Source organism: Benincasa hispida, unplaced genomic scaffold (assembly GCF_027475165.1).
Source record: "Benincasa hispida cultivar pf3 unplaced genomic scaffold, pf3_genome.v1.1 HicScf1848, whole genome shotgun sequence".
Classification (NCBI taxonomy): Eukaryota; Viridiplantae; Streptophyta; class Magnoliopsida; order Cucurbitales; family Cucurbitaceae; genus Benincasa; species Benincasa hispida.
This window is the reverse complement of record NW_028326240.1, coordinates 2,252,740-2,275,594: the sequence shown is the minus strand read 5'-3', so window position 1 is coordinate 2,275,594 and position 22,855 is coordinate 2,252,740. Positions and strand designations below refer to the sequence as shown.

At 38.6% G+C, this 22,855-nt stretch overlaps 3 protein-coding genes and 1 long non-coding RNA gene across 5 annotated transcripts; 1 reads left to right on the top strand and 3 right to left on the bottom strand.

Moving 5' to 3' along the window:
- Window positions 1-2,486: 2,486 nt before the first annotated feature.
- On the bottom strand, window positions 2,487-2,982 carry LOC150030554 (uncharacterized). Its single transcript, XM_090309623.1, has 2 exons — window positions 2,747-2,982; window positions 2,487-2,649 (listed from the first exon to the last, which is right to left on the bottom strand). The coding sequence occupies exons 1-2, from the start codon at window positions 2,980-2,982 to the stop codon at window positions 2,487-2,489; spliced, it is 399 nt and encodes a 132-aa protein (XP_090165749.1).
- A 7,261-nt stretch (window positions 2,983-10,243) lies between these two features.
- Window positions 10,244-13,107, bottom strand: LOC150030552 (peroxidase 72-like). The gene is made up of 4 exons (XM_090309643.1): window positions 12,721-13,107; window positions 12,417-12,608; window positions 12,172-12,337; window positions 10,244-10,867 (listed from the first exon to the last, which is right to left on the bottom strand). Exons 1-4 carry the CDS (start codon window positions 12,952-12,954, stop codon window positions 10,455-10,457), a joined length of 1,005 nt encoding a protein of 334 aa, XP_090165769.1. The 5' UTR covers window positions 12,955-13,107; the 3' UTR covers window positions 10,244-10,454.
- LOC150030553 (uncharacterized) lies at window positions 10,792-12,730 on the top strand. The gene is made up of 2 exons (XR_016526825.1): window positions 10,792-10,929; window positions 12,137-12,730. It is a non-coding gene; the product is annotated as an uncharacterized LOC150030553 (long non-coding RNA).
- Window positions 13,108-14,547: 1,440 nt separating the features above from the next.
- LOC120074443 (uncharacterized) lies at window positions 14,548-22,623 on the bottom strand. Of its 2 annotated transcripts, XM_039027564.2 has the most exons (18): window positions 22,476-22,623; window positions 21,957-22,055; window positions 21,780-21,871; window positions 21,247-21,285; window positions 21,077-21,130; window positions 19,932-20,006; window positions 18,731-18,796; window positions 18,597-18,639; window positions 18,039-18,084; window positions 16,876-16,969; window positions 16,750-16,802; window positions 16,565-16,649; window positions 16,378-16,480; window positions 16,214-16,306; window positions 15,996-16,062; window positions 15,579-15,645; window positions 15,426-15,479; window positions 14,548-14,993 (listed from the first exon to the last, which is right to left on the bottom strand). In XM_039027564.2, the coding sequence occupies exons 2-18, from the start codon at window positions 22,012-22,014 to the stop codon at window positions 14,850-14,852; spliced, it is 1,233 nt and encodes a 410-aa protein (XP_038883492.1). In that variant the 5' UTR covers window positions 22,015-22,055; window positions 22,476-22,623; the 3' UTR covers window positions 14,548-14,849. The 2 variants fall into 2 exon arrangements, with proteins under 2 accessions (XP_038883492.1, XP_090165768.1); XM_090309642.1 differs by lacking the exon at window positions 21,077-21,130 and having other exon boundaries at window positions 22,476-22,618.
- Window positions 22,624-22,855: the final 232 nt, after the last annotated feature.

Sequence of the window (22,855 nt, the reverse complement as noted above, 5' to 3'; positions counted from 1 at the left end):
CTGAAGTCCAGTTATTTCTCCAGCATGCGATCAGGCTACATATCCTCCCAGTGTGGGAACGTCTGAACTATAGAGTCGTATAGTCCCTTTCATTTCGGCCGACAGTTCGGCTTCCATTAGGACATTCCGAATGATATAGGGGGAATACCTCCAGCTCCTATGCCGAAGAACGTTTTACATTACTGGAGATTATGCATGAGACGCAAGACCTCGTCTCAGGTATTCTTGCTGGCCCGTACATTGGATCCACACACTCATGTTACCCCACGGTTCAAGGATTGGTGGTTAGCAAAGCACGTGAACTACTTCGAAGGTAAACGTCATTTGTTAGTGACTAGTGCTATTCCTCCCCCAGCACCGCCGAGATTACCCAAAGTAGAGGGATCAACCATGGGGGGAAGCAACTTTGCCTGATTGAGGAGGTGGCGGCGATCGTACAAAAAGATGCTTCCAAACCGGTTGAGGAGGACAGTCATAGTAGTACCGGTGATCGTTGTTGGAAGCGACCCTCTAAAAAACACAGGGCCTCAGATGCTGATTTTTTTGAGAGGGTTCAAAATGATCTAGTGGCTTCTGACACTCTCAATCTACTGGTATGTTGTCCCTATATATAAGTCTGCTCGTCTCTTTTTTTTTTTTTTTTATTTAAAAAATTGCATGGTTTACATTTAGTCTCCACTTCTGCAGTCACCCCTGAACCTCTCTCTTCAAGGATTTGAAGCCTCACAAAGCGAAGAATCTTTGGTGGGCCCTTTTGCCGTTGACTTAGCCGTTGAAGGCGTTGGTACCTCCGAAGTACTGCCGATGGATCCCGTGCCAAAGTCCTGTCCAGTGCATGCTATCCCCGTGACATCCCTTATGTCAAGGAGGCGGTGGTCGTCAGGAATATCGAGGCTTCAGATTACGTAGCCAAGGAAACTAATTCCCCCTTGGTGCCTGTAGAAAGAAGGGTTCTCCAACCCGGAGAAGCGTCGAAGGTCTTGGCAAGTCCAAGTGGCAGTGAGTCCCCGAGGTAAGTAGATAGGGCACTACCCCCGGTCATCCCCGAGATTTCCGAGTTTTGTGCTGCCACTGTAGTTTCTGACGTTCGACGCCATGCAACCTCGGTTATGTGGGAGACTATGCACAAGAAGATAATGCGTACTCCTTTCGAGAAGGTTCTTAGTCTGGAGAAAGAAACACATGAGATATTTCGAGCCATTTCCGACATTTGTGGTGCCAATCTCCCTCCTCTCAGAAAAGTTGTTGATGAGTACTTTCGAAACGTGGAGAAGTACAATCAGTTTCAATTATCCAATTCCTCTAATTAACTCAAACAAGTAAGGAGCAATGTCTGAAGGAGGATAAGTCTGATCTGGAGAAGATACTGTACAGTGAGAGTAGTGTTTTTGCTAAACGAAAGGCGCTACTTGAACGCGACTCCTAGGCCTTACAAGAAGGAAAGACACTACTAGCCAGGTTGGAGGCCATCAGGGCCGAACGGGTTGAAATATCGCTACTGATTTCTGAGAGCGAAGGCCTTTTGACTCGGCATAAGCTTGAGGCCTCGGAGATGCGGGGGGTGATAAATAAGATCGAGGCCACCTCAATCCTTTCTGACAAGGATGTCAAAGCTTTGGATGTCCTATGCCATGTGCTGGAAGCGATGCAACATGAGCTGAGGAACTACCACTGGGTACCTTGACTTGATGTTGCTCGTCTTATTGGATTAGGCGTACTCTTAGGCATAGCTACTGGATTCGACTATTGTAGCGCTGAAACATCTTAAATGGAAGTTTTTTTTTTTTTGTCATTTTCTCAGTGATGTTCTCTAGCACCTTGTAGCCTCCTTTAAATTTATGCATCTCTTATTTGTTTATTTATCCATATATTTATCTATTTATTTATTTTACTCATGTACATGCACATATTTTTTTTTATCACGGGACTGAACTTAAATTTCTTTAAGCTGTCTACGTACCCTCTATAATGACAGGGATCAAGTCGTAACGTATTTCGTACAAAGGTTTTTTTGTTTTGTTTTATGTGTAAAACTTCTTGAGAAACTTGTCATTGATTGGGTCAATTCTTAGCCCATCCTGATCAATTATCTTGTACGTTCCGTTTGTGTAGACTTCCTTGACGACGTAGGGTCCATCCCATTTAGGTGTAAACTTATTCCCCGTATGTCTTGTTGTGATAATTGGTCTCTTTACGGCGAGCACTAGATCACCTACTTGAAAGGACCGAGGCTTTACATGCTTATCGAAGGCCTTAGACATTCTTGCCTAGTAACATTCCAGCGCTTGCTGAACTTCTAATCATTTTTCATTCAGTGCTTCCAACTTTTGGAGCCGCAGTTTGGCGTTGTCTTCTGTAGTCAGCCCTTATTGCACTGCCATTCTCAGCGATGGAATTTCTCTTTCCAAAGGAAGGACAACTTCTACCCCATAAACGAAAGAGTACGGGGTGACTCTTGTAGGGGTACGGTGAGTGGTGTAATAAGCCTACAATGCTTCACCGATCTTCTCTTGCCAATCTCTCTTCGACTTGGAAATAATTTTCTTCAGCAAGTTGCACAATGTCTTGTTAAATGCCTCAGCCAACCTATTTACGGCGGCGTTATATATAGATGACTTGTACTGCTTAAATTTGAATTTTTCACACAACCTATCCATCAAACTATTGGAAAATTGTATTCCATTATCTGTTACGATCGATGGAGAATACCGTATCGATAAATGATGTGAGTGCGGATAAAATCTACCACGTTTTCTTTCTTAGCTCCTTTAATGCTACAGCCTCAACCCATCTTGAGAAGTAGTCAGTGGCTGTGAGGATGTAGGAGTGCCCTGTTGTCGACTTAGGTGTTATAGAGCCGACCAGATTGAGCCCCCATGCTTCAAAAGGCCACGAGGCTATGGTTGGATGTAGAGGCTCGGGCGGTTGGTGAATGAAATTCGCATGATATTGACAGGCTTCACATTTCTTTGCATAATCCATTGAGTCCTGGATCATTCCTGACCAATAATAACCCATTCTTCTCAGCTGAAATTGTAGCTTTGGTCCTGCTTGATCCACACCGCATACGCCTGAGTGTACCTCCTCCAAAGCCTTCGCTAACTCTTCCTTACTGAGGCACCGAAGGAAAAGTCCTTCAAGGGATCAACGGTATAAGACCCCTTTGTAGTAAATGAAATGCGCAACCCTCATACGAACCTTGATTTTACGGCAGGAGTCATCCGGGAGCCTTCCATGTTCAAGGTAATCTATGATGGGCTGCCGCCAGTCTTCCTTATTGGTTAGGTAGACTTATATCACATTCGTTTCCCCATATGCGGTCTCATTCGGAGGTACAACCCATCTCTACCAAAGCGATATATTAAAGGGCACATTATCCAGGTCCGTTAAAGCAGTGGCTAGGTTTGCCAAGGCATTTGCTTTCTTGTTCTCTATCCTCGGGACATGTTCCAATGCCACGCTTTCGAACTTCTCTATCAAATGAAGAGCGTAAGTGAAGTAGGGTTTCAAGTCGTCATGCTTCACCTCGTACTGGCATAAGAGTTGATTGATTATCAACTTTGAGTCGCCGAAGATTTCTATACAGGCTACTTCAATCTCTAAGGCCATCTGGAGACCAATTATCAAAGCTTGGTATTCGGCGACGTTGTTTGAACATGACTCAGTAAGTGAAAAGCTATAAGGCAGCATGTGCTTTTTTGGCGAAATGAGGACGATACCTGCCTCCGCACCACTTTTTCGTGCGGCACCATCAACGAACATGACCCACAGTCTAGAGGTCTTTGTGAAGAGAACTTCATCATCAGGCAAGTCTTCACTTAACTCCCAATCCGATGGAACTGGGTGATCTGTCAGGAAGTCAGCCAATATCTGCCCTTTAATTGCCCTTTGTGATACATAGACAATGTCGTACTGTTGAAGCATGATTGCCCATTTAGCTAAACGTCCTGAGATGGCCGACCTGGACAGGACGTATTTGATGGGGTCAGCTTTCACAATTAAGTGAACTGTGAAGGCCTGCATGTAGTGCCTCAACTTTTCTATGGCGAAGAAGAGCGCGAGGCACGTCTTCTCTACAGGGGAATAATTGATCTCGGCTCCATTTAGGGTTTTACTCAAGTAATAGAGAGCGCGTTCTTTTCCCTTTTGTCTTTCTTGTGCCAATAGTGCCCCCAGTGATCTCTCTTGCGCTGTAATGTATAGTATCAACGACTTGCCTGCTCTGGGGCTCCTAAGACAGGAGAGTTGATCAGGTACCTCTTTATGTTATCAAAAGAATTCGACAGGCCTCGTCCCATTCGAATTTCTCTCCCTTTCTCATTAGTCTTTGAAAGGGTTGACACCGCTTCGCCAGGTTAGAAATAAACTTCTGGATGTAGACCAGACGTCCTTGCAAACTTCTTAGCTCATGTAGATTTCTTGGTCTTGGAATCTTATGGATGGCATCAATCTTAGATTGGTCTATCTCTATCCCTCGATGTCTCACAACGAAACCTAGAAACTTTCCTGAATTTACGCCAAAAGCGCATTTAAGGGGGTTCATCTTTAACTGGTACTTTCGCATGCGATCGAACACGGTCCTTAGATCTTTCAAATGGTCCTGTCGTCGCTTGGTCTTGACCATAATGTCATCCACATAACATTCCACATGTTTGTGCAACATATCGTCAAACACCTCCTGCATGGTACATTGATAAGTAGCGTCGGCATTCTTCAACCCGAAGGGCATTACCTTGTAATAGTATATCCCATTTGGGGTTCGAAATGCCGTCATTTCCTTGTCTGCGAGGGCCATCCGTATCTGGTTATATCTGGAAGATCTGTCCATGAAGGATAGGGCCTCATATCCCATTGTCGCATCGACCATGATTTCTGTGATGGGCAATGGAAAATCGTCTTTGGGACAGGCGCTGTTTAGGTCGTGAAAGTCAACACAAACACGAAGCTGTCCATTCTTTTTTCTAACCGGGACGTGTTGGCTATCCACGTTAGATATTTAACTTCAGGAATGAACCCAGCCTCAATCAGTTTATTGACCTCAACCTCAATCTGGGGGATAAGTTTTGGCCGAAAGCGTCGTTGAGCCTGCTTAACGGGTCGACACCCCTGTTTGATCGTGAGATGGTGGACTGCTACTTTTGGATCTAGTCTCAGCATCTCTTTGTATGACCAGGCGAGAATATCCCTGTATTCGGTGAGTAAACTCATGTATTCGTCCTCCTCCTTTTCCGAGAGAGACGCACTGATGAAAGTCGGACGCGGCTCTTCTATGGTGCCCAGATTGACCTCTTTTAGCTCATCCACCGTGGATTGACCACCGTCCTCTAGCCCTTACGAAGCGTCCTCCACTTTCTCTTCGGTCGTACCTTCTTCGGATTCTTCGGTGATGGTGATGTGGTGGCACGAAGTTTCGCCTTCCTCCTGCTCTAGATTTCCATTCTGAGGATTGGTGAAAACGACGTTGTGCCTCTTTACTTTGAGTGTGCCCTCACTTGTGTTTAGAGTAACTAAGGTCTTTCTCTTCATGCGTGAGGGGATGGTACTACGGATTTCTCCATCACTTCTTGCCTCTCCTGATGGCTTCTGGTCCGATAACGCTTCAGCGTTTTTAAGGTTGATTCGCTGCCAGATGGACGCTCGAGGTATCAGCCCCCTCTTTCTTGTAGTTGTTTCGAGGGCGTCAGCGCAGGATCTTCCTTTCCCCTTTGTCTTACTAGGGACATATTGATCGAGGAGATATTTAGCCCTCTCGTGCTTTAAGCGATCAAAAATGGGAGTGCGGGGTTTTCTTTCACTCTCATTTGGAACTGTGCCTAGTCTTTCGAAGGCTGACGGTTGCACCACCACTGGCGATTGACAGATGATTTTCTCATTTTCTTCATTTGGCAGAGTTAACCTTCGAAAGACTAAGCGTCGAGTATCTCTGGGAATAGTATGGAGGCTTCCCCTTTCTGCTTCTGTCATGCTTAATCTTTCGAAGACCAAGGCGCGTGCGGCAGGTGGTCTAATACGATCGAAGGCTGAAGCTCTTTTATCTTTGTCCTCTTTCTTTCCTGTATCATTAACTTCTTCCGCAGTGATATGATTGTTGTTGGCCACTTTCCCCTTCGCCTTTCTGATTATGCAAAGTGGCTCTAATGGCTCATATCCGAGACCCGCCCTCGACGTGGGTATAGCGTGTCCCTCTTGCAAAAGCTTCTTTTAGGTTGGCGAGAATCGGGGTTGCTCGTAAATCTTCAAACTTTTAAACTCAGTGTGAGTTGTGAAGTCATAGTCCACCTTCGCCAATAGCTTGTAAGCTTTGGGATCGAATCTGTCTTTCGTTCGCCTCTCGGGCAGCTTTGACCAGTCACTTCTGCCTCCGGCTTGTGGACTTCCTGCTTCGTTATCGGCATGAGGGGTGTGATGAAACTCTTCTTTAGAATTTCTATGTCGCCGACCTGCAAACCTTTTAAGCATTCCGTAAAAGGTAACTTACCCTTGTTTCGTCTAGACAAAGGGACGTAGCGCAGAATCGAAAGTTTTGAGGCTTTCTTGCCCCTCACCACGGATGTTTCTCCAACGTCGAGGGACATTCTATTCTCTTTTAGGCTGGAGGCTCGTACCTTGCTACCTGCCCTTTTCTCCATGTCTACTGATGACTTCGACCGGGATCCACCCACTTTCTTTGTCAACAAGTTCTCTGTCGGCATCGTCTCACCAGAATTCTCGCTCTTTAGGTAAAACTTTGCATTTGCAAAGTGAGACTCAACTTCAGAAAACGGATTAGAATCTGCTTCGACCTTCTTAATCCCGTCTTGGTAAAACTTGAAACACTGATGTAGTGTCGATGTAATCACACCATTCCCATGAATCTAAGGGCGTCTCAATAGCAGTTTGTAGGTGGTCTTTGAGTCTATCACATGAAACAGCGCGTCAGCCTTCAGATCGCCAATGAGGAGCTCCAAGCATATCATGCCTATCGCCCTTTGGCTGCCTTGATTGAAACCCTGAATTACTAATTTACTGTTTGATAGCTCTTTCATGAGTATGCCCAATTGTTTCATAGTCGTCTTTGGAATTATATTGATGGAAGATCCGTTGTCGATAAGGATTCGACCCACTCTCTGTTCTCGAATGTATCCAGAGACGTACAAAGGTCTATTATGAAATTTGGATCCCAGTAGCAGATCTTTGTCTGAGAAGCCTATGGATGTGCAACACAAGGCATAAGCATGTGCTGCGGGGGTCGATGCACCAGAGGTGTTGGATTCTAACAACGCTTTAATAAGGGTCGTCTTAGCTTCTGGCGGGAGTGAAAGCAGGTTGTCTATGTTGAATAGTGACAAACCCTTTGGTTCTTCTGTCGACTTTAATGGGCCTGGAATGGTATCTTCCTTTTCCTTGATACTGACAGCATGACATGTGACAATCTCTGGTATCTCCTCTGAACCCCAATTGCAGAAGTTCTTAGGGAGGAAATCTGCTAAGGTCATCTGTTTTCTGGGACGAGGAATATCCTTGTCTCTCCCGTCGACAACCTTGGACCTTTGAGCCTTTTTCCTAACCTTCCCTTTTTGTGCCTTGCTCCCTCCCTTATAGTTTCTATGAGAGCGTAGCTCTTTCTGGATAAAGTCCAGTCTTTCCTTCTTACGGCGCGCCACAAGGATTCAACCTTCGTTATCGTCATCGTCAATGCGCTCTTTTTCGTTTGGAGTGTCTGTAGTTTGGAACTCCAGCAGAAACCGCACAACCACAAGTTCGAAGCTCCCAAACTGGACCGAACTCTCCCTTTCTTCATAAAATATGGTTGGTGGCGCCACGTTTGGAGTTACCGTCATCGCAATATGATTCATTTGGAGCACCTCGTCTAGATCCAACTTTATTTTCTTTTCAAGGGCCAATTTGAGGATCAATTCCTTCAGTACGAAACATTTTTCGACCGAGTGGCTAATGACCCTGTGATACTTGCAGTAGTTGGGATCATCCACCTTGCCGGCCTGTTCCGATCGTCTACATTCTGGCAGTTGGATAAGGTGATTCTCCAGTAGTTGCTCAAGCATATCCGCTACGTCAGAGTCGGGGAATGGGTAGACTTTTTCCTATCGTTCCTTTAGGGTTGGGTGACGTCTTTCGCTTTCTTGGTTTTTCTTCTCTATCTTTTTTTCTTTCGCTTTTGAGGAAAACTTCAATAGAATTGTATTAACGACCATTGATTCCTTCGTGGCGCCCTTCACAATTTTCTCGGCGCTCTTCACCTCCTTCTTGTTTTTCCTCGGTTCGTGGTTTAGAAAGTCCCTCGTTCCTCTGTTGGCGATACTTAGCTAATGTCGTGAGTGCGGGTCGCCAATTCTTCAAAGGTACGAGGCTTTATCCCCTGTAGGATATAGAGGAGTTCCCAGTGCATACCCTGCGTGCATATTTCCACAGCAGACAATTCGGTGAGTCGATCTTTGCAATCCAGACTTAGAGCTCTCCATCGGTTGATATAGTCGATGACTGGCTCCTCTTTCCGTTGTTTGGCGTTCGTCAGCTCCATCATGCTGACGGTGTGCCTGGTGCTGTAGAAGCAATTCAAGAATTCTCTTTCAAGTTACTCCCAGCTGTCAATCACCTCAGGCTCCAAGTCTGTGTACAAGTCAAAAGCGTTCCTTTTGAGGGTTCTGACGAACTGTTTGACTAGTAGGTCTCCCCTTATTCCCACATTTTCGCATGTTTCTACGAAGTGGGCGATGTATTGCTTTGGGTTGCCCTTTCCATCGAATTGTTGGAACTTTGGGGGCTGATACTCTGCAGGCATTCTCAAGTTGTTGATCCTCTGGGTGTATGGCTTGGAATACATGAAGAAAGTTTGGGCCGACCCTCCATATTAAGCTCTTATGCAGGTCATGATCATGTCTTGTAGTTTTTGGACCGACAAAGAGGCCATCAAGGCTGACTGTTGCAATTAGTTTTCTTGTAGCATGGTCTTCCCCTTGTCGATTGCTTTGATCGTAGGTGCTTGGCTTGATTCAGCAGCCTCTCGAGACTGCATTTGTTCTTTCAAGGCAGCGATTTCATGGTCTCGCTCCTCGACGGCTTTCTTCAGAAAGTTAATCTTCCTTTCCATTTTAGCCATGGCCACTTTCGTCGTCACATCCGCCATCATGACAGAAATTACATCTGGCGGTGAATCTCTTTTCAGCCTGCTGGATGCGAAAGTAGAGTTTTCGAACAAAGGGTTTTCCTTGATGACAACCCCACTTTGTGAGGATTCCATCATTTGCCTCAAGATGTCGTGGGCAATGGGGGAGCTCTGCTCTTGCTCCTGCGTGATTTCTCTTGAGCGGCCACGGGTGACCGGTCCCTTGTACGAGCCGTTTGTGGAGGAAGCTTTGGATGCCATCCTCTTAGGAGATTTGGATGCCACCTTCTTAGGCGCCATTTGGCTTGTTTGAATGCTGAGAAAGAGATGGGAGGTAGAGAAGTCCCACTGGGCGTGTCAATTTTGTTCACACAAGATTTTCGAAGAAATGTGTTTCGTGGAGTTGAACTCGAGTCCATGTTGATGTTGAAGTTGATTTGATGCGATGTGGTTCGATCTCTAATACTTGATCCTCTAATTCTCTTTCAGTTAGATGAATGTGTTAGACTTGGAGAAGAAAAGTACCGAACGTTCTTGAAGTAGAAGTCTTGGAAGCTTGAAGTAGAAGTCTTGGAAGAGTCTCTGGGTCTTCAAGGGTCTTCTGTCTTATAGGAGTGCAACTTCAGGAGATTGGGTCCTCTGAATGTAGAAAATGCTGCCCCTACAATTGAAGAGAACTTCTCTACTTATAGAGTTCTCAGGTAGGCTTCGTGGTCTTGGTTAGTCCATGGGCCTGACCCTTAGGCCCAATTAGTTGGTTTTGAGTTTGATCTGAGATTTGGGTCCAATTCAACTCTTTTTTTTTTTGTAGTTTGGACTTTGAACCAAAATAATAATATCAAATTGGGCCAATTTAATCTCATCTGATTCAACCGCGTGACGTCATCAAAACTGGTCTTCAATTTAATTCGGAACATGTCTCAACTTCTAATTGGACCCAAAGTTAATGATTTAGAAATTCTTCATTAATTTAGCAAACGACGTGGTGACTTGTGATTGGTCCAAAATTTTATCCTTCAACAGAGATAATATAAATTCATATCATCCCGATGCAAATCACTTACAAATTATGATACAATATTAAAAATATTTATTATATAATATATGTCTAAATCGACATATTGTAGCCGTTAAAGAGACTTAGTAATAACATGATTGCATATTAATGTTTTTTAAGTCTATATATATAAGCAAATACATAGGGACCAATGGACAGTCGACAAACACACAAACCTTCAAAATCAAAACATCTAATTCGAAATTAAAGAGGAAAGAAAAGCGGCATATCAAATCAGACACGAATCTTCAAATAATTTATTTGGTTGTGGAAATTTACGAAACCCAACAAAATTTAATTGTTGATCTTCCTGCAAGTCTTTCTGATCTCACCACTCGAGCCCGTCAATGGGGAAATATTACCCATTTTAATCATAGACTTGGCGAATTGCTCGAAGAACAGCTCGCTGTTGTCGGCGTATTTCTTTACCAAAGCGGCCGACGCGTCGTTTCCGGTGAGGAGAACTTGGTCGGAGTTGAGAAGCCCTTTGAAACCAACTAAGTTTTTGAAGTAGCTGTTGTCGAATTTGGTCGGGCTGACGTAATCGAGGAAAAAGAGGTTATTGTCACCGCCGGATCTCGGGCAACGGCTCCGGAGCTCCGCCGCGTACGACTGCGGAAGGGTTTTGTCGGGTTTTCCATTGCCGTTCTGGTTGTATAGCCTCTGCCTGAAGCTGGTGCACCTTGAATTTCCGATGGTGTGGCCTCCTGCAGCCAAAACAGGACGATCAAGTGTGAACACGGGTCAAAATGGTCAAAAATAAATTTGGGTAATGATTTTGGTCCCTTCAGTAACTTTTTTTTAAACTATTTAATAACAATTTAGTTAAAGTATTTTATTTAAAAAAAAAAAAAAACTAAAAGAACGTTTTTAAAAACTTGATTTTGGAATTTAAAATTTGTTAAATATTCAACCATTATACTCATAAAAAAATGTAACTTATAAGAAATGTTAGAAAAAATATACTTAATTTTTAAAAATAAAAAATAGATATAATTATTAAACGAGACCTTAATTTTTAGTTTTTTATTTTTGAAATTTATGTGGATTATTCTTTTCCTTTTTAAAAATACATTTTCTCTTAAATTCTATACTATGAACTTTACCTTTCTTGAAAAAGAGTAAAATACACACCAATTGTTAGTTAAATTTTAAAAACTAAAATAAATTTTTGAAAACTAAAATCTTGTTGGATAACAGATTCGTTTTGTGTTTTTTGTTTTTTGAAATTTATTTAAAAACAAAAAAATAAGTTTTTGAAAACTATATTCTTTTCCTAGTTTTTGAAAGCATCGACTTAGTTTTTTAAAATATTAGAAAATATAGAAACTTAAAGGTAGAAGCATTATTTATAGAATTGTTTTCAAATATAACAAAATGAACCAAAATATTTATATGATATAACAAAATTTAACGACGAGATAGGCACAGACCATACTCTATCACAATTTATCGTAGATAAACTGTGATATTTTGTTATATTTGTAGATATTTTCTAACAATTTTGTCATTTAAAATAATATTCCTTATTTATAAGTTTAAGTTTCGGACTAAATTGTAATGAAATAGAGTCCAATGTTTTACGTTCTAAAATCCAGCTTGATTTTCTAAAATATTAGTTAAAAGTGAATAAAAAAGGAAGAAACTAGAGTTTATGAGTTCAATTTTCAAAAATTAAATGATTAGCATAGGAATCTAAATTCTTAATTTTGTAGGTAATAGATCAAGTTAAATGATTAACTTTAAAATTTTGAAAGTTTGAGAACCTGATAGTTATTTAAACATTTGGGTGTAAATAAAACTTTAAACTTTAAACTATTAAGCTTAAATTACAAGTTTTCACTATGAGTTTTTTACGTGTCACCTTGAGCATAGTTAGATATTCATTTTATTTATCAAAAGTATATATTTATAATAGTTGAACTATGTTCAAAATGTAATGTAACTAACCAGTCAAGGATATTATAACTCGACAGTTTTCAGTTAAGAAAGAAAGAACCCAAAAATATACCAGATAAGGCAACAAGATCAACAATGTCAAGTCCTTGGTTTTGGAATCTATTGAGAATGGTTTGGAAAGTATTATTTGGAGCTGGAATGTTATTGTTGGAGCCACTCAGACTTGCAGTTCTTGAGTCCTTCCTTCCCAATGGAACCTCCCAAGATGGTCCACCTGTCTGTCAATATATAAATTTCAAGTTGAGAATGATTTGATTTGACCATTCGAAACAACAAAAATATACACACGGCACATACAATGACAGTGGAATCTCTTGCCGCCAAAGCCAAGATGTCAGCACAAGAAACAGTTTGTGGACACTCTTTCTCCAATGCAGATTTGATCTCATCAATCACCTCAAACCCTCTAGCCGAGTTCTTATTTGGGTTCGAATTCTTTTCGCTCCTAATACTTCCACTGCTGTCTAGCAATAGTGATGCATCGCACCCCTGAATTATTGGTTAACTTAAAAGCTTAAAATAATTTAAACAAACAAATTACGATAAATTTAATTAAACAAACACAAGGTCGAAAAGGACAAAGAAGACTAGTGAAATTGACCTGAACAAAACAGTCATGGAAATGAAGTCTAAGAATAGAAGCAGCAATACGAGGTTCTCTAGCAAAAGCCTTTGCCATAATGGATTTCACTATTTCTTTAGCTTTGGGGCATGAATGGTCATAATATTGGGGGTACAGAGACCCAAAGCCACCATTAATTCTGCTACAGAAACAGAGTGGAGCAAAGGCAAGAAGGGAAAGAACAAACACAAATCTCAAAACAAGCTTGGCCATTTTGAAATCTTTTCAAGACCAAAACTCTAACATGGAATGTTGCTGTGAAAGGAGTTGAAATGGGTAGTGACTATTTATAGAGGAGACTTTGTAGAATGGTCATGTCTTTTGAAAAGAGAGGACACTAAAAATTATGGATTTGGTAGCTAACTTTCAGTGTAGGTAAGAGTTGGTGTAGCTTTTAATGTGCTTTGTATTAGTCTTATGCTTTATCAGCATGCTTAGGGAATTACCCTATTGAATCTTTCTTATCAAAGTAGTGATAAAAGGCGATATTTACTTAACTCAAATTTTTGGGTTTAATAGTAATTTTGTGTCATAATAAAAAATGACGTATTCGAATTTATGTAATCTCATTTTTTTCTTAATTAATATTTATTTTTGCTTGTTAAAATCTTGTACAAAATTTCAAGTCCACGAAGAAAGAAGAAGATTAGATTATTAAAAGAAAATAATTAAATTTATCATAACTCGTCAAAACGAGTAATTCAATTGATTGGTTTAATAAATCATTACAAACCTCGTAACAATGAATATGCCCATTAAATTTACTGTCAAACTTAGCTGCAGGGTCCAATCAAAATGTTGGCAATCTTTGAGTTAAATAATTAGTGGGTGAGTTTGTCAACAGAGCAGGTGAGGTTAAAGATTGTTCTCTTTTGACCCTTTGTTTTCCTTTCGCACTATTTTCTTCTTCTGATAATTAATATTCCGTTTTTGGGGGACTTTCAGTCCTCCCCTTGTTTGCTTCTTAGTTTCTAGAAAATAAAAGTGAGCTTGAAAGTTGAAAAGGGAGAAGCCCAAAAGGGCATGGATTCCTTCAAAACCCCTACTTTACATTTCATTTTTTTTTGTAAATTTAGTTTAATTTTTGGTCATTGTTGAGGTAATTATGTTTAGTAGTTTCTTTAGTACAACAAATGTAGATTATGGAAGATATACATCTTATGTTAACTATTGTTGAATTATGTTCATGTTGTATTTTATGAAATTAAATCTTCAATCAAGAAAACAAAAGTCCTTATTTGTTCTCTTTAATCTTGTCCTCTCATTAAACTTTGATTAAACATATCCTTTCATTATTTAGAAATGGATTAGAAAATTAGGTCAACATAACCAAACAGATAATATAAGACACAAAAATAAACATAAAAGATAAAGAAAAAAGTTGTGGGGTAGCAGTTAGGACAACTACTACTTTTGACCATAATTTTTAATTTCCAAGGGATCCTAAACAGAAGTGAAAATACATAATCGGTATTTTTTTTATTGCTCTTTCTTCCACTTTTTATCTATAGCACAAATCATATTTGTCAAATGGTTCAATCTGATTAAACAGTTCTGTTCAGACAGCATTTGTTATCAATTTCAAAGAAAATGATATAGAAAACTTCACTAAAGTTGCAATTCATATCATAGTAGGTTGGGATATTGCTTCTCCATATAATATTTGTCAATGAATGGTACAAAAAGTAGGAACTTATTTAATTTACTATATAGAACAAAAATTTATCTTTAAAAAAAAAAAAAAAATTTAAAAACTGAAGCGAATTCTCTATATCCTAAACCTTTAAACTCTCCAAGCCAGATGGGTAAAAAGTCAAATTTCATCTCATCATTATTAGTGCTTTCAATGTCAATATTTCTTATAATTATTAGACAACTTCAACATTTTGTTAACATGACTACAACATTTCTAAGAAGACATTACTCCATCTTGTATAATTCAACTCTTCAGTTTATGAAAATATGGATAGAAATATCTGACATGTTGATAGCTTCAAAATCTAAGTTTTACCTAAATCCCTGTGCCTATATTCCTTGATCCAATGGCAAAAAGGCAAATTCCTTTAATAAACTCTCCAAGAGTTAAAAAATCTGAAACAGAGAGACATTCATATTGAACCATAATTTTTCTCAGTTGGTGTCCAAGTCCGTCGAGAAGAGGAAGAAGATGGTGAGCGATCCCAGGAGGCTTCACTGACGAACCCATTATTGATGCCTTCAGCTCTCGGGTAGCTCTGTCCTGCACCACTCACCTAAATTTTATGGATAAAAATTCAAACATCTCAAACAAGGTTCTACTAAATCTGACAAGAAAATGCAAGCCTTGAAAAGATACAAGTATAAGCTAGTAACACCCTGAAAATTATTGGAGGTTATGTGAATTATGCTAAATCGACTGTTGTCGAGAATGAGAAGAAAAGAAACTTCAAGGACTTCATTTTGATACTGGGAAAAAGACTCCAGAGAGGAGATGACATACATGCATGGCCTGGTACTGAATAAGAATAAGAACTACCAACGAACATAAATAATGAATAAGAATTACAAACGAACAGTACAAGATGTGCTCCAAAGGAAACTTTTTAGCTCCCATAAACTTTTTGGTTTCTTGAAAGAGTGGTTGCATTGAAAAGAAAGATATCTGGTAACTTAATTTTACGTCAAAAAGGGGGCTGTAAACTTACAGTTTCCAAGCAGGCGGATAGTAGTGCCATGCCAGGCAATGCATCAATTCCACGCTACATGCAGATGCAATTGATTCAACATAAATATCGAACAATAACAGTAGATTTCATAGAAAAGAAATCTGACCACAATGGCACCGGAAAATAGCGTACCTGGCCTTGCACTCGGGCCTTATAGACAAATCCTCCACAGCAAAATAGTGATGCTATGACTACGAATCTGCTCATGCAAATTTTTGCAGGCATCAAAACCATAAAAAATATTTTAAACAGGCTATTGAAAAGTAAATGTACGGCTTTTTCCCCTAGTTGATCAAATAGAGCACAATACTGCAGCAGAACAGGTCATTTCAATGAAGCTACCACAAATCGCAATCATCTAGATGATAAGAATTTCTAAGCCACCCAAAGCATGCAGAGTTAGACCCTGGCCCCAGTTACTATGAAAAAAAATATCCAGACTATAAAGCATCCAAACTAGTTTAACACCTAAAAATCTAGATACTTATCGTAGACAGATGATATTGAATACTCGTGTCTACCAAGAAGATTAAGAAAAACTTGACATACATGCAAGAGAGTATTCCAAATGTGGCCCATCCTTTCATAGAATCCCCTTGTACGTCCTGCCTTTTTTCTGCAAAATAAAGCTAGACTTAGAAGGTTTAATTTTCACCCCTTAAAAAAGTCAATGTTGTATTTCCTGGATTACAATAAGTTCAGTTTTTACTACAACTAATTTAAAGATTGCTTGGGTGATATGTTTCTTGAGAAAGATAGACTCTTACCACACATTTTGGTAAGAAAAAAACTAATTGGTTCATAATCAGCCACAGGGATTGTGACATTAACTTCATATGGAAGGTCTCTAGCAACATCACCTGTTTGCAACAATATGAGGGTTATAAATATTGATAAGTTATTGAGAAAGCCAGGTAAAAAAGCATCCTACATCTCCAGTCAATCATCAACATTGAGGGTGACAAAGTTGTAGGGTAGCTCCCAGATGCCCCTGAGCCTGATACTTTCACCTCTAGTCCCTTTTCTGGAGAAACCTGCAAATGTTTTAATCAAATTGCATCAGCTACAAAGCATATCAATTTTTCAATTTTTTATTCAACTAACTGGGAACATGATACCTGAATGATTGGTTTCTGTACCAAAGAGGAAAGTGATGCAATGGCAGTCATATAAAGAACCACACCAGTCTGCTCTGTGCTGAAGCTGAAGATGTAAACGTGAGAAATAACTGAGATGAATTGATCTTCTATCATTATCAAAGTGACAGAATATAATGGAGGGCTATCAGGCGGTGGACTTTTACCTGAATGCATGGTGTGGTTTCTCAAAGCCTAATTGAGTCAAACCATTGTAAACCTGAGTATTAAAGTACTTCTTGGTAAATAATTCAATCTAAGTATGTCAACTTGAAATGACATAAGTTTCTTACAATTTCCCAGGATCGGGGGTGAAAACCAACAGTAAATCCTTTGAAAACACGTGGGCCTTTATTCGCACAAGGAATGGCAAGATCAACAATAACTCTGAGGCAGATAACATTTATAAATGAGTTCCCTTCTCTGAGACAAGAAAACTTCCCCTTTCTCGAAATTATGTTTCAAATCCCAGAGCATTAAGAAGAGTCCCTGACCCTAACCAGCCTTCTAAATTTTGGACTATGCTTCTCAATATTAACTGCTTGCTTCTTTTTTTCACCCATAAAAAGTTTCCGATCATTCAATTTATGAAGAATATTAACGATAATAAGGCTGGCTTCCACGTTCATTCATGAAATCAGATGAATTGTGCAGGATAGAGATGTTGTATGCCTGCTTTATATATGATTAACACTACAACACTAACACATAATGTAATATTATAGAGAAAATTCTCTATCAGGCTGATAAGCCCCGAGGTCCATGTTTCTCGAGTTAAAAGAATGGGGTGCAGGGAAGGTGGTGCAACTGCAGAACAGAAACAAAATGAACATTTAAGGAACGAGTGCAGTACTGTATTTTTCTGTCTGAGGGTGCATCAAGAATTGCTGGATGAGAATGGGCCCAATCAAGTTAGATGTGAAGTTGTTAGAAACATGGATAGAATATTAGAAGAAAGCAGGAAAGAGACAGGTTCTCCAAATTCCTGTAATGGTGGGCTGAGGTTTCAACCTCAAGCCACTGCCATTGATTCGTTACATTTCCACGTGATACAATAGTAACAATGAGGCTAATTGTTATCATGGGCAAACGAGGCAACAGCGAATGCTAACTGCTCCCATAAACTATACTCCAATTGATTAAGAACTTCAGATGACAGATGCTTTACTTTAATATTCTATACTATTCTCTTCACATTGGTAAAAGGAAGTGTTTAGCCCAGCCATCGACAAATATGCACTTGAAAGAAACAACTATGCATGGTTTTCAAGAAGATTTGTAACCCATGCTTCAAAAAAAAAAAAAAAAACAGAGAGATAGAGAAAGAAAGAAGAAAGTTTCCATTCAGCTACTCGTGAAAACCTCAAAATCATCATTCAAGGATTGCATACATGTTAAGATTCAGCGAATTGAAAATTTTCACTCTTTTAAAGAAATCTAGGTTTCTGCACAAGACCTGCAACTGGACTCATGAGTGATATTGCAGATGCATCCCAGACCACCTATAATCAGATGAATGAATATGCATCGTCATTAGTTGAAACATTTTCCAAGTGCACTAAGATCAAACATGTTTATACAATTCTCAGGAAAGGCAGATAGAGCACTGCTCAAAGAACTAAGAATTAGACAGTGCAGGATAATGAATATAGAATAAAAGTTGCTAATAGAATAAGTTAGGTAAATACGAGAGTCAGAGGGTTCATTGTTGGTGATGGTTAAGTTCTAGCCATCAGGTTTTGGCCATGGCTAGATGGCCTTTCATTTTACTTTACCTAAGCTTTCCCCAGTTTCTACAGTCTAGCTTTAAGCAATAATATATGTTCGAGGATTTCTAGAGTGAGAGATAGTGGATGGATCCTAATTTTATGAGGAAATTTGAGGGTTGGTTGAAACAATAGTCAACTCTCACAAATGAGAAGATCCAAAGTATATTCTTTGAAAAAGCATAAGTTTCTTTGAGAGAGAGAGAGATAGAACCAAGGAGAATTTGATACTTCATGAGAAGCCATACCTTTACATTGTCCATTTAAACAACTTCCACATATAACATTTACCTGAAATGAGAATTTGAAACTTCATGAGAAGCCATGAATTTAAATACATAAGTTTGAAGGATTGAAAGATAGTTCCAAAATAAAAACCCACCAGAGCAGTCCTCCCCAATTTGTCATAACTCTGCTCACAAGAAGTCAGGTCACCATAGTAATAATCCTGAACAGATGGAAATTGAAATGATAATGATATCAAGGTCCATAGCAACCAACAACTTATATTACCCAAAAAAAGGACTATAAAGGGGAGACGAGGAGTCTCCCAGACAGAGTTGGTTAAGCAATAATTTAGAACTCTTTTAAGTCTTCGTTATCACCATCCTTAAAAAGAAAATGGTTAAATTGTAAGATTGGCCCAGAACTTTTAAGTTATCTTTTCAGTTCCCATACCTTAAAAAAATTCTAATAGGTCCTTGAACTTTCAAGATTATGTCTATTTGATCTTGTACTTTAAAAAAGGAACTTCTGATAGGCCCATAAACTTTCAAATGTTGTAGCTAGTAGATCCTTACTATTAACCTCACCAATTTAATAGTCATATTGATGTAGTACACAGACTATATTGCTTAAAGATTACATGCTAAGCTAGTTTTAAGCAATTCCAAGTGTTTGATGACATAAATGTTACACAAACGCCAAGGGGAAATGAGAACAATAAAGTAATAGCTGAAAATTAAATCAGAATTGAATTACAATGGAAACATAAAAGCATTCCAAATAATGCATCTTGAATAGAAAATCTTGTGAAGCCTTCAGAAAGAGAGCACCAAGAACTTTTACTGGACATAAACATTTCACTAATGGAGTTAGTAATGTACATATGTTAGATACAAATTAAAAGTTCAAGGGCCTTTCGTAATCTTCTTCAAAGTAAAAGAACTAAATAAACAAAATTCTAAAAGTTGAGACTTGTTAGAAAGAAACTTTTAAAAGTACAAGGAGTAACTATACACAACCCTAAAAATTCAAAGACCAAACTTATAGTTTCAAGATCATGCTGCTTCCACTCCAAGAAAAGCATTTGGAAAAAAAGTGACTAACTTAAGTGGGGTTTGTACCCATCTTTCATTTTACACCATCAGGTTTGGACTATCTGTCAATAATTTACTTAGGCAATCTGTCCCTTCTTTCCCATTTCCCCTTGCAGTTCATTCGTTAGACAATACAGTACTCTATTTTCACTAAACTCAACTTACTTGTCTTAAATAGAGAGCACTTTTGTAGGATAGCCTATGTTATCATCCATGAGAAAGAAACTAAAATAAACATCCATTTTCGTTAGAAACAAAGCTTACTTGAACAAAGTTGGCATGTCCTGAACCAGAGACAAGGTAATTGAATTTGTCAAATCGACCAAAATCTACATATCCCTGAATAATCAGGAACAAAAGCACTAGATGTGAATGAGGCTGCCCAATCCGTTGAATCAATTAACAAAAAAGGAAGGAAAATATGAACTTTCCAAAGACAAAACATAGCTTGAACATGTTCAAGAGGTAATAAAACAGCCAGCATGTAATAGCCTCCAGACCTTGATTCACCATAGTCATGGACTCACAACTACATATCAATAATTAACTTTTTAGGGGGCGTTTGGGGCAAGGAGTTGGTTATTATAGTTGGATTATAATAGTTTGTATTTGGGACGTAGATTATTTTAGTTTGGGTTTTAATAGTATGTGTTTGAAGTGTAAACTATTTTAGTTTGAGAAGGAAACAGTAAGCACAATAACAAAGAATAAAAAAAATGATGAATGTAAAATAATAAAAACTGTAGCAAATTGTAAATATTGTAGGAAATGGGGGTTTTGAAATAGTGTTGACTGTAGCTAATTGGGAAATACAAAATAGTATTTACTGTAGTAAGAGGTGATTATTATAGTCTTAGGATAGTTCTTATCCCAAATATACCCTTAAAGTCTAAAATTGTTCTTCAAAAATAAAATTTATAAATGATATGAAGAAAAAGAATGCAAATGCATGACCTTCCGTTAATTGTCATAAAAAAAAAAAAAAAAAAAAACTATATTAGTCCTTTCAGAGCGAGAACCTGCAACCATGAAATGAAGGGCACAAACTATTGTAGAACGTTTTTAACTACAGCAAGCATAAAAGAATGAATGAAGTCAATGCAATTCTTCTCAGCCATTTTGACAGTTCCTTGAGAATAGTTAACTCAAAAATGAAATAGAGACCAACATCTTTTGGGCTAAAGAAAGTATATCTATTTTCAAGAACTCCTCCACTCTAACCCTTAACCATTTATAGATGGAATCCCAAAGGCCAAAAGTGGTAGATATAATGTAAAGAATGACGTGAATATATAAACCTTTCTTCATCAAATAAGGCACTAAGAGGCTACATGTAATATTCCTCTGATAAAACATATCTTCAAAATAATCAAAGCTCATGGTAAAGTAATCTAGCATAAATGTATTACCATTTGTGATCTACTTTCCACATCTTTGCAAAACCGAACCACCAAGTCAGAATCCTATATCAAGATATACTTGACTCAATACTGCCTGAATTCATGTATTTATAGATAGGAATTTTAAATATAATAAAATGCCTCAAGTTTCATTATTTAATTAAGAAAAAGAATATCACCTTCCCATCGTATTCAAATGGTTGTCCAACCCAGCTACTCTAGTTGTAGAGTTAAGTAAAGCTAAAAACATAATAACGCCAGAAGCATAATTGAGGAACAGGCAATATGAAGGAGAAGTTAATTTCAGTTCAGGTTTAGCAAACGGAAACAAAATGTTCGGTATGACAGATGAAGATGCTAATATTGACTGGTCCACCAAATTTAACAACCAATTAAGAAAATCCACTTAAAGACAGAAGAAATTTTATGGAAAAGGTCTCCTAAAATGAATCTGTTGCTAATTACAATTCACAAGCCTCCAGAAGGATCCGTTTGAGATAAGGTAAATTCAAGAAAGATCACAATCAGGAAAGCTACAGAAAGGTCAACCTAGATTTGGTTGTTTTACAAATGCAAATTGCTCAACCTAGACTTGGTTGTTTTACAAACGCAAACTGCTTCCCCATCTCCCAATTAACTGAGTATTGATAATTCGTATTACCAAACCTAGGTCCTTAGTAAGTTGTAACATATACCATACTATGTAGGATACAAAATCAATAATGTGACTAGAATTGTCAAAAACATAGCAACTGGAACTTGGCACTGCAATTGCATTCATTTCAACAGCCTGTAAAAGGACACCTAAAACAAAGAAAAATCTATAAGAGATAAAGGTAGATACAACATTTTGAAAAGGGACAAAATATGTTGAATGAAGCAAGCTTACTAATGAATGCAGTGAAGAGTAGTAAACGTAAAGAACCAATATGATATCTTGCACTCATATTTTTATGTTGCTTTCAACGTTTTGAACATGTCCTGCAGTCTACAAACAAAATTTTGTAAGCTCAGCGGTTGACATATCATGACTACCAAATGACCAGATGAAGATAAATAGCATGAATATTGGTTAATGCCCAATGCTAAAAACCAGATGCTCGAGTTAAAGCGTTCGTCAAGTCAGTGTAGGGCAGGGAGATAGCAGCATCAAATAACGGTAGTGTGTTCAAAATATCTAGGAGAAAACCAAACGTGCAAGACTCGAAAAGGCATGTAGAACCGATTGAAATAGATATTCAATTCAAGGAATGAATAAAACTTAAATGCAATACTACATTTGCGAATTTGGATCGGTTACAGTTTCAACGCGAGAAAGTGGAAAGTGTGGTTATGTTGAAGGCCAGCTGAATTCGACGCTGGAAACTACTTCCAAAGAAGATGATGAAGAGAAGGAAAACGAAATTACCTGAAACCTTGAACTGAATAGCCCCGTTTTGTTGCTCTTCACTGAATCAGAGGGCTGGATTTCGAGAAATAAGGGATGAATACGCGAAAACATGCGATTATGGCCATTACACCAGAAACGCGGGCATTTCATGGTAATAATTAATTTCTATTCAGAAAAATAAAATTTTTTAAAGAAAAAGTCTTAACATTACTTAAAATTAGAATAAGACAAAATATCATACATTTACATGTCGAATATTTTCGACTTTTCACTAATTCATATATATATACATACGCAATGTACTAAGAAAAACAATCCACATTAACTTTGTTTTTTTCTTTTTTTTTTACCCTGTTTTTTTTTTTAAAAAAACTTTGTTTTCTTTTACATTACGCCAA